The 11,229-nt window shown below is 38.8% G+C and overlaps 1 protein-coding gene across 1 annotated transcript in view; it reads right to left on the reverse strand.

Moving 5' to 3' along the window:
* Positions 1-10,059, reverse strand: part of NSG2 (neuronal vesicle trafficking associated 2) — a 68,258-nt gene extending 58,199 nt beyond the window's left edge. The window contains exons 1-2 of the mRNA XM_027841661.1: positions 9,937-10,059; positions 8,672-8,822 (exon numbers count right to left, since the gene is read on the reverse strand). Of these exons, the coding sequence (XP_027697462.1) occupies positions 8,672-8,800 (129 nt within the window). The 5' untranslated portion in view covers positions 8,801-8,822; positions 9,937-10,059. The remainder of the gene's footprint in view (positions 1-8,671; positions 8,823-9,936) is intronic.
* Positions 10,060-11,229: the final 1,170 nt, after the last annotated feature.

Genomic DNA, 11,229 nt, shown 5'->3' on the forward strand with positions numbered 1-11,229 from the left:
AGATTGAAAAGAAACAGTCTATTCTGGATCCATTTTGGAAATGCCTTTCTGAAGACAGAAATTGGAACCAAATAATTGTGAATCATAGGATTTTATAGATTCATAAAATCTTAGAGTTAGAAGAGATCTTCAAAATCACTTGTCAACACTCTCACTTTACAGATGAGAAAACAGAGTCCCAGAAAGGGAAAATTACTTGTTCTAATAGAGCAGGCCTGCACAATATACAGCCCTTGGGCTGCTTGAGGCCCACCAAAGGATTTTGGACAGCCTGTGAAAAATAGAGATGTAAAAGAGAGTAAAGTTGTAACAAGTGCTTTGTCCATGCCCCACTTAATCCTCCTTCCACTAGTCACTATTGTGCCCATCATGTAACTTGGTAGGTGGGCTGCCACTGTGCACTCTCCTGTTTGTCACATGACCCGTGGCAATCAACTATTGTCAGTTTGTCTCTAAAAATCTATCTGCCACCTGAAGAAGCTTAGCCTATTTTAATGTTGGCCCCTACCTACTGCCAAGTTATGCAAGTCTGCAATATAGCCAGGATTCAAACCCATGTTCTTTGACAAATCCATTGTTTTCCATACTACACTAACTAGCTTCTTTGGTTAAGAGAAATATTTAAGGCAAAGGTATACTGTGTATATATGTGTATATGTGTGTTTGTGCATATATGTAAGGATAGCTAGATGGTGCAGTGCATAGAGGACCAGGCCTGAAGTCAGGAAGACTCATCTTCATGAGTTCAAATCTGGGCACAGACACTTACTAGCTGTGTGACCCTGAGCAAGTCACTTAACTCTACTTGCTTCAGTTTCCTCATCTGTAAAATGAGAGAAGGAAAATGGAGAAGGAAATGGCAAAGCACTTCAGTATCTTTGCCAAAAAAAAAAATGAACGGGGTCATGAAGAGTTGAACATGACTGAAACAATTAAACAACAACAAATGTGTGTGTGTGTGTGTGTGTGTGTGTGTGTGTGTGTGTGTGTACTATAAGTGGTGCTGGATAAATTATCTCCATTGTTTTTATTAAAAATTGTATTTTAATAGTGATTTAGCAAATAAGCCTTTGGGTTTTTAAATGTATGGAGGCTTTTTCAGAATTTTCTCCTCATATTTACATGAGCAGTGTCCCTAAAGAAATAAGTAATATGATTTGACATAATTGGTATTGAGAAAATGCTGTAAATTATTCATTCTGAAAAGACCACACTGCCCTATGTAACTCTAGGCTTTGAGGGAGAAGCTCATAATACATCGCAGTTCAGACTATGTAAAGTGCAGATCATAAAAATTTAAAATATTACTTCCCAGAATTATTAATAATAGAGAGATGTTCAGTGTAAGAAGACTCAGGACTGGCAGTTGAGATAAATAAAATGCGGAAATGCTGAGGAAGGAGAAAGGATTCTCTTTTTAGTAGGCTGAAGCCCTAAGGTTTGATACTGAAGTATTGAGATGGATTACTATGAGAAGCTGGCCCAGTTAGATTCTCTGAATCTCCTCTGGTTTCTCATATGTAAGATAAAAACATTCTCCTTCCAAAATTGTGCATTAGGAATCAAAGAAACAATCTATGTGAATACTGGCTCTGCCATTTACTAGCTAGGTGACCTTGGGGAAGTCACTTAATCTCAGGGCCTCAGTTTCCTCAACTCCAAAATGAGAATGTTGAATTAGAGGAGCTCTAAGATCCCTTCCAGTTCAAAATCCTATGATTCTCTAAGTGTTCTGTGGCAGTGTTTCCTGGGGTAGTAGAAAACAGAAGAAAAAAAACTGAAAGAAAATCAGAACGTCTGACTTCACTAAGATTTCTCTAAATTGCTAAGACCGTCCTAGAAAAAGGCTACTATGAGACCACTCAGTAATTCCACTTACCACTAACATGCCTCATTTCCATAGTACTTTAAGATTTATAATGTGATTCACCTCTGTGAAATAGTTATTCCAAGTATTATTGTCCCCATTTTGTAGGGAAGAAAAATGTTAACAAAAGCTAAGTAATTTGCCTGAGATAATATAGCAAATACATTATTAGAACTGAAGAAAGAAACCCAAATCCCAGATCTTCAGAGAAAATTTGAATAACCACTGAATGGAAAGGACATTTGAGAGCTATAGTTCTACTTGATCATTTTACAGAAGAGGAAACTGAGGCCCAGAAAGGTAAAGGTGCTTGACTCATTCCACAAGTTAGTGGCATAACTGCAACTCAACGATAGATAACTCTCATGGCTTAGGAAATGGGGCTGATTAACTTGGAGTAGAAAAGTCTCAGGGGCAACTTGATGGCTGACTTCAAGTACTTGGAAAGCTACCATATAAAAGATGGATTAGATTTATTCTGTTTGGCCCCCAAAAGACAAAGGTGCCACAGAGATTAATCAAACAGTTACTGTGTGCAAAATGCTTTGATATAAGAGTATCCACGAATATCCAAGAGAATGAAAGCGTAAGCAACAAGCACTTATTAAGTGCCTACTATGTGCTGGACCCTGGGGATATTTATCAATGGGAGCAGTCATTATTATTATTATTAAGTTAATACTAATAATTTATTATTATTATTAATGTGGTAGAAAACCCCAGAGGACAACCTGCTAGTTTCCAAAAAAGGAAAAAGATTGAAAAGAACAGTCTATTCTGGCTCCATTTTAGAAATACCTTTCTGAAGCAGAAATTCAAGCTGTGTGTAAAAATTGCAAAGAGATTAATTTAAGTTTGTTGTAACCAAAACCTTCCTAAAGTGTAATAAGCTGTGTCAGAAAGTAGTGGTCTGCACTAGACTTTCATTAGAGGTTTTTAATTAAAGGATGAATGTCTACATGTCAGATATGCTGCAGAAAGGATTCTTTTGGTGATATAGATTGAACTAGATGGCTTCTAAGATCCCTTTGAACTCTAAAATTCTATAATTTCCAGGCCATTGTACCTTCTACTATATACCACATGACCCCTCAGAGGGAATCTTTCTATAAGTTTATGAGATGAAAAGAGTAAAATGGTGGAATAACTTCCTGTGAATTGTCCGGGAGGGAGGGGAGGAGTGGGGGGCTGGAAGGAGCGTGGTAAGTTCAGTCTAGGATGCAGGTTGATTGAAACTAGACTACAGAATAGGGCCAAATTTATAATTGAGGGAGGGAAAGAAGGAAGGAAGGAAGGAAGGAAGGAAGGAAGGAAGGAAGGAAGGAAGGAAGGAAGGAAGGAAGGAAGGAAGGAAGGAAGGCAGGTGGGAAGGGAGGAGGAAGGGAGGAAGGGGGGGAGGAAAAGAAAGTTTCTCTAAATTTCTAGACTGTTCTACAGAGCTTGAGTTCTCTCTACTCCTTTAGGTGCAAGAGGTAAGTAAGGTTTGAGAATTCCTAATAAACAATTGCAAAAATATACTTCTTCCCAAATTCAAGACTTTAACTCAATAAGTTAATTTTTTAAAAAAAATCAAATGCTGTGATTGCTTCTATGATAGTTTTAACTGCCAAGGCTGCTTGCCAGGTATTACTGTGGCGGGGGGGGGAACACATGGGGTGGGGCGTGGTGAGGGTATGGGAGAGCCTGAGATAAGTGCAGAATCTCCAATAATAAATAGTTCAATGGTCTTTCATTGACTTTGAAACTATCTCCATCACTCTCAGATATTTTAGTGCAGCTATACATATACACATATGCAAATATTTTTCTTTCATTGATCAGTAATGCTGACTTTGGGGGGAAGGCAGCCCCGTTCTCTACCTAGACTATTGCCTCTTAACTGACATTCCTAGCTCTTTTCTCTCTTATCATCTCCAATCCATCCTCCATACAATTGGCTTAATAATTTTCTCAATGCATTGTCATGATTATGTCACTTATCTACCCAAAAAACTTTAGTGTGTCCCCTTTACCTAACAAAGAATATATAAACTCATTATCCTAGTATTCAAGGCCCTCTGCATCTGGTTCCAAACCACTTGTGTAGCTCCATCTCACACTCTTGATATATTTTACATTCCAACTAAACTGTCCTATTTTGTATTCTTATTTTATCTTCTTTATTCTCCAATGTTAGGCCTTTGCTATGTCCAACGCCAGGAATACTTTCCTTCCCACCCTCTCCCGACCACCCCCATCTGCAGAAGTTTCTCATTTCCTTCAACACCCAACTCAGCTGATACCTCTTCCAAAAAACTTAACCACCCTCTCAGACCACCACCTTCCTCAAGGTGAAAGTGATCTCTTCCACTTCAAAATGTTCCTAGTTTTTTTTTGCCTGACCCTTCTCTAGATTTATCTTAATTACCTTTGGGTCATAGTAATTTGTTTATTTATCCTTCTGCTCTTATCCTTTCCCTCAGGTGGTAAGTCCTTTGAGGGCAGAGCCTATATAAAAATCTTTCTTTGTATCCTCAGAGCCTATGACAGTGCCTTTTACAAAGTTGGGGCCAAATAAATGTTGGGCACATGCTTCTAGAGAAACTACATTTAATTCAATTCAATTCATCAAATGTTAGGTGCTTACTGAATGATGAGCTGTGATCTTAACTTTACAAAGTTTGGAAAAAATCTAATCCCTGCCCTCCTGGAGCAAACAGTCTGGTAGAAGGATGATATAAGTAATATACAATATGGCATGATGAGTGCACTAGTTAGGTGTAGACATAGTGCTATGTGAGATCTGAGAACTAGGGTGGTCAGAAATGTATTATGAAAGAGGTGGTATTTGAGTCAGGCTTAAAAGGAAGGAGAGAAATTCAACAGTTTATCTCAAATCACTATCACACACACACACACACACACACACACACACACACACACTCCACTCCAGCCTAATTATATGTCCCCAGTCTACCTAACTGGACTGTAGGGATTGGTGGTTCTTGGTAGATAAATCAAAGGCACTGAAACACAGAGATCAGACATCTAACTCTGCCGTGAACTCACTCCCATGACCTACCTAGAACAAAATACTTACCTGCTCGGTAACTCAATTTCCCCACTTTTAAAGCAAAGATAATAATTTTAATCTCTACAGCACCAAGACCAACCTCAAGGCATCCTGAGCATCAATCTGTTTTCACTACTTGTGAGGTTGTGGCAGGATCAGGGCAAGCGAGCCACGAGAGAGGCTAACAACTGCACTGAGGCCTAAGGACAGCTATAATGCCAAGATGATGCTAACTTCTCTCATGGACACATGAACTTCTCTTTTGCTCTCTAGCCAAATTCTGTTATGACTCTTCTGAGGAGGGTCACAACAAGCAGGGTGAATGAATTGCCAAAAAGAGTTATGGCATCTATTTTCCTTCTAAAATAAAAATAACTCACTTTGATAAATGTTCATGGGCTTTACTTTTTTTTACAGATGATTTGAATGAGAGCTTAAACTATAGCAGTCAAAAGAAGTGGATGACTTAGCAAGGTCCCTTCTAGCTCCTGAGTTCATGTGAAGGGCTGAGTCAATTAGAAATGTAATCTTGTTTCATCTTAATTAAAGGATTATTCATTATGATTTTTATTTTCTTATATTTTTAAAGATATAAACTAAACCAATGTAGAGAGAATGGTATATTGTCCTGGAGTTGAAGTCAGAGGAACTGGGTTTGAATGTTGGCACTACCACTTACTAGCTACATGTTCTAGAAGTGACCATCAAGTCATTTCCCCTCCCTAGACCTCAGTTTCTGTATCTGTAAAACAGGATTGGACCAGATGCCAAGATCCCACTCTAAATCCCTAGTTGAAATACTACAGTATTATGGTAATTTAGAAAAGGCAGCATGAAGTAGAGGAAAAAGTGGTGAACTCAAAGTCAAAAGACCTAAGTTTGAGTCCAGGCTCCCCCAGTTAATAGGTATGTGATCTAAGGCAAGTGATTTCACACTTACTGAACTCTAGTTTTTTCATCTATAAAATAGGACTCAAAATCCTTGCCCCTCCCTCTCACAAAGTGTAGTGAAGCTCTAACGAATTAACAGGCATGAACTTGCTTTGAAAACTTCAAGTGTAAAACATGTGTACTGTGTAATTATTAATATTATATATTCAACATTCAGGAGTGATGAATTAGTGTAAGCACAACTACATACATTGGCAAAATTGGTTTGATTAAAAATTCAAGAGGTCCAATTTTTGAAGCTTTGTTAGACTATTATATATAACTAGGAATTACCTTAAAATGGGGGAGTTGAATAGAGGATCCTCCAACTCTAAAGACCCTTTCCAACTTGTGATCTGGTGACTGGCTTCTGTCTCTTAATATATGGTCTTGCTGCAGTAGTGAAATGGAATCAATCAAGTCCTTTGGTCAGGCTGGTTCTACCACCATGACCACAGAAGACAGTGTGAGAAAATGGCTTTGTCCATTCCCAGATGGGCAACGTTGCTAACAAAATATACCATCAACCTCAATGTCTAACCCCATGGGTTGGAAGCTGGAGAGAGGGGGGATAGGGGATATAAGCCCCCTTAAGGTTTACAGGGAGATCAGAAAAAAATCACATCCCTTATGAGCAAGAGCATGCTCAAGAGCATGGATGTCCCTACAGTGACTCAGTTCCCTGGGAATTACAACAGGGAATTGGGATATATCTTAGGGATGGAGCAGAGTACTACTACCTTACCATCTCTTTTCTGTTTATCTTACAGAGGTATGTGAATAAAAGAACCATGAATAGACTGATGCCTTGGGAGAAAGATTCTACCTGAAGCTTGACAAAGCCTGGAGCAGGCTTTCCTCCCCTCTGTTCCTAGGCAATATATATTCCCTCATGTGCAGAGGGAAGCTGGATTCTTCCAGATACTTTTTCTCTTAATTTGCATAATTTAAAATCTCATAATTATAAGAAGTCATGATCACAGATTCATAGAATGTTAAAGGTAGAACACACCTTAAAAAAACAGACCCAGAGAATAGAACTAAAAGGGACTTTAAAGCATAGAGCGCAGAATGTCAGAGTTAGAAAGGAACTTAGAATGCATAACAAAAAACATCCGTCCTGGAAGAGGCCTTAGAACAGATTCTTGGAAATGGCTCTGACCTTACAGAGCAGAATGCTCAAGGTTCTAATACCATAGAACACAGACTGGTGGAGCTAGAAGGGACTTTAGAATTCATCTAGTTCTAATCCAAGACTGCCTCATTTGACAGATGAAAAAACAGAGGCCAAGAGACTGAAGTCTTTTGTAGCAAGAAAAATGAATTGGGTACTGAACTTGGAATCAGGAAGACCTAAGTTCAAATCCTACCTCAGACCCTAATTAACCATGTGACCCTGGGTAAGTCACTTAATCTTGTCTGTGCCTCAGTTTCCTCACCTATAAAATGGGAGGACCAGATCTGATGGCCTCTAAGGCCCTTTACAGCTCTAAATCTATGATCCTATGATCTATGATCCCATGACGTGATACACCCAGTTAGGAGCAGAGCTGGGGCTAGACCCCCTGCTGTTTCTGGGAAAAAGAACCACAGATTTCTCAGTGGCTTTTGGTGACTACACATTTTTGCTACCATGACAGAGACTTTATATTAATATCTATTGCACTTTAAAAATAGGGTCAGCCATGCACTTCAGACCACTCTTGAGATTTCACTTAACAAATTGATTGGCTAAAACTATCATTGCTCCCTCACATTTACTGATGAAAAAATAAAATAGTCAGAATGTTCCATTTTTACCTTTCCTATAGAGGATTCCATTGTTTTCTTCCAAGATATATTCAAGACATTTTAACCAAATACATACTAAAAAAAACTCAGCTAAAAACAGTCCCAGACATGTCAAAAATTAAGTAAGTTGTCTACCTCACCTTTGTGGATCAGACAAGCCTTACCCTGGATGCAGGATTAATAAGTGTCTGTGTCTCCTCTATGATAGCTTCCACCTTCTTTTTATTGTTATTTCATTAGATGTACATGAAGCTTTTCCAATGACTAAACCCATGTTTTAAAGTTAGCTGAACTCTTCCTCTCTACAACATTCAGAAATGTGTATGTGACATTGATCAATTTACTTCCCTTCTTTTGGATTCAGCTGGAAGTTTGAAATTGGAAGGTTGAACTGAGCAATTGTTCTTCAGGTACATTCTGGATCTAATATTAGAGTCCCAACTCTGCTAGACCTTGGGAAAGTCACTCCCCGCCTCTCTAAGCCTCAGCATTCTCATCTGTAAAATGAGGTAACTGGATTGGATGAGCCCCACAATCCCTTAAAGCTCTGACACTCTACATGGTGAGTGCATTCCAAGAGAGTACGATCTCTCAGAAGGTCCATTCCAACTATTTCCATCTAGGTTCTATGTTATAAAGTCCCTTTCATCTATAATACTCGATGTCTGTTCCAACTCCATGGAGGTGCTGTGGAATGAGGGGAAAGAGAGCTAGATTTGGATTTAGAGGAGATGGATTCAATTCCTGACCCCTGCATAACCTGGACAAGTCACTTAAAGTGTATAACCTAGTTTCAGTATATACAACATGATGTTGTTGGATAATATGTTGTTTGATGCTCTTTCTAGCTCCAAAACTATGGTCCTATGTATTCATTTGCTATGTTAAACCCCCCCCTCAAAAAAAGAAAAAAATATTTCATTTATATCTCATTGATATGATTCAGGGGATGCCATAAGACGAGTAAACAAATTTTGTAAGAAAAGAATCCTTTTGACTTCTGGGATAATAGGGGAGATGATTGGTGTTACCTTCTCTGGAGCAGGAAACTGCAGGTGATTTACTTCCAAGGGTGTTATCAAAGGAACAGTCTGAAAGCCGTCCTCACCAGAAGGCTGTTTGCTGTTCTTGTCACTCAAATTACTCCCCAGCTTCACCATTCTTGAGCCTCACTTCCCAGACCTAAAACAGTCCAAATGAGTAAGGTGACAACAGAAGGAGAGTGCAGGAAAAAATAGAAGATCACAGTCATGAGAAATAGTTCCTTCCTAAATAGCTCCATTCTGGCTGACATTAACATCAAAAGCTCACAACTCAGAGCTCAGAGCTTATGTTTCTATTGAGTTTAAAAGATGACAGAGCTTTTTCCCACAACTCTGTAAAGTAAATAAACCACACAGGTATTATTATCCCCACTTTACAGAGGATGGAATGGAGCCTTGGTGAGGTATAGTGACTTTCCTAGGATCACTCAATGAGTATCTGAGCTTGGATTTGAACCCTGGTCTTTCGAGGTTGAGACATAATTCTTCAGACTGTTCAGTGATCCTTTGAGGACACCTTTGTTAGGTTTCCAGAGAGTATTGCAATTGTACAACTAGACTCATTTAACATGTTTCCCTTGTCCTAATATACATAGGATTCAACAGCCATGGTCTGGGTTAAGCCAAAAGCAAATTAAAGATGTAGTTTTAAAATATGTGCAAAACAGAAATAATTTAAAACATTAGCTGAAAAATGCAAGCTGTTCACATTGAAAAGACATAACCAGAAGGCAGAACAAAGTCATAATACTCTGGAGCATCATGCAGTATGATACATTTCACCTCACTATTTGAATAGCTATTTTTTTTTTGTTTACAGTTTCTCTTCAGCAAATCTACTAAGAAGTATATTGTTTGCATGTGCATGTGTCCATGTATAGATTCATAAAGGCATTACACATTTTCATCAATATGTATTCATATCCTACATTTTTTAGTTGTCATTATTAACTGGTTCTTTGATTCAGTCAACATAATAGCCACTGGATTTACTCCAACATAGTATGGTTATATATGTTTTTAATACCTAACTGCACAATACCTAACTAAATAAATGCCCTGAATTTCTTCCTTTCTACCTCTTTCTGAGTCAAAGAAAGAATCCTCCATTTAGGACCACAATGCAGCTTAGCATGACCTGATTTCATTTATCAGTCCTGTTGATGAGAAAAAAAACAGGGGTGTCATAATGAAAGAGGGTGGGGTAGGGTGGGATGGGGGTGAAATGGAGCAAAGTAAACCCTTGTACTTACTGCAAACCACGCTTGAAGAGTCAGGCCAGATTCAGGCCAATCTGAAGAGCAGGGCTGGTTTTCCCTCGATCGAGATCTTCGAACTGATGGTGCTGAAGGGACAGGGCTCCTGGGTGTAGCAGCCTGAATCCAAGACCTACTAACAGTAAGCTGGGAGCAGAGAGTATAGTAGCTCCTGCCTGCGATAAGCACACAGCTCTCTCTCTCTCTCTCTCTCTCTCTCTCTCTCTCTCTCTCTCTCTCTCTCTCTCTCTCTCTCTCTGTTGCTCTCTCTCTCTCTCTCTCTCTCTCCCTCTCTCTCTCGGGTAGTGGCTTGCTATTCCATCTGGCATCTGGCACCACCTGCTGTTTCTGATGCATGGCCGCAACTGCCACATAGAAAATACAGTTTCAAAAGGGAAGAAAGAATTAATAAATGAAGTGAATAGAGTGGAATAGAAATATATATATTATATATACATATATATTAATAAACACTTACCAAGCAACGCCACCTTGAGCCTTTAGAAGAAATGAAAAGGAAAGCTAACTGAGAAAGTATACCCCTTCCAGAACTAAACTGTGATCCAGGAGCACAACAAAAACCAAAGCCAAATTCTGGATACTTGAAATTTGCTATCAGAGCCAGTTTGTTCATAGAACTAATCAAGTTAATCAAATTGTGAATAAAATTAATTCAGAGTTGGGTCTCTTTCTATTGCTGCTGTCCCAGAGTCGTAGGGAATCACTCTGGCATTTCTAGTAATTGAGATCAGAACCAGGAGCATACATTTGGGAATTTTATATCAGATGTTCAAAGCAAAGAATGCTGAAGGGCCTAAGGAGGTCTAAAGAAGGCTGTTTTTCAGGGTTAAGAGAAATTCAGATTATCTGAAGCTGGCAGCCAGAAGAAGAAGGCTTCAGGAAAGAGGAGGTTAGAGTGAATAGTAAATTCCAGGAAATCTGGAAAATATCCTGTTTCTAAAATTGCTACATCTGAAAGAACCTCATTAGGGTCCTATGCTTCCTCACATAACTGTCATTAAAGCATAAGCTTAAGGGAACTTACCTGCTGTTGCAAGAGAAATAGGGAAAATATCCAATTCAAATCCATCAGCAGACTCTTCATTCAATTCCTAAGTTCTCTTTGATCACAGAACTATGGAGTTATTTTTCTGTTACAGAAGAAATTGAGGCAAGGAAGTAAACTGATGGAAATGGAACATTCAGGAACCAGAAGGAAATAAAAAAGAAAATATCTGGATGATAATCAATGGAAGCAGAAATAGAAAGAGAAAATACATAAGGGATTTG

This window comes from Vombatus ursinus, unplaced genomic scaffold (assembly GCF_900497805.2).
Source record: "Vombatus ursinus unplaced genomic scaffold, bare-nosed wombat genome assembly UNPS02014863.1, whole genome shotgun sequence".
Classification (NCBI taxonomy): Eukaryota; Metazoa; Chordata; class Mammalia; order Diprotodontia; family Vombatidae; genus Vombatus; species Vombatus ursinus.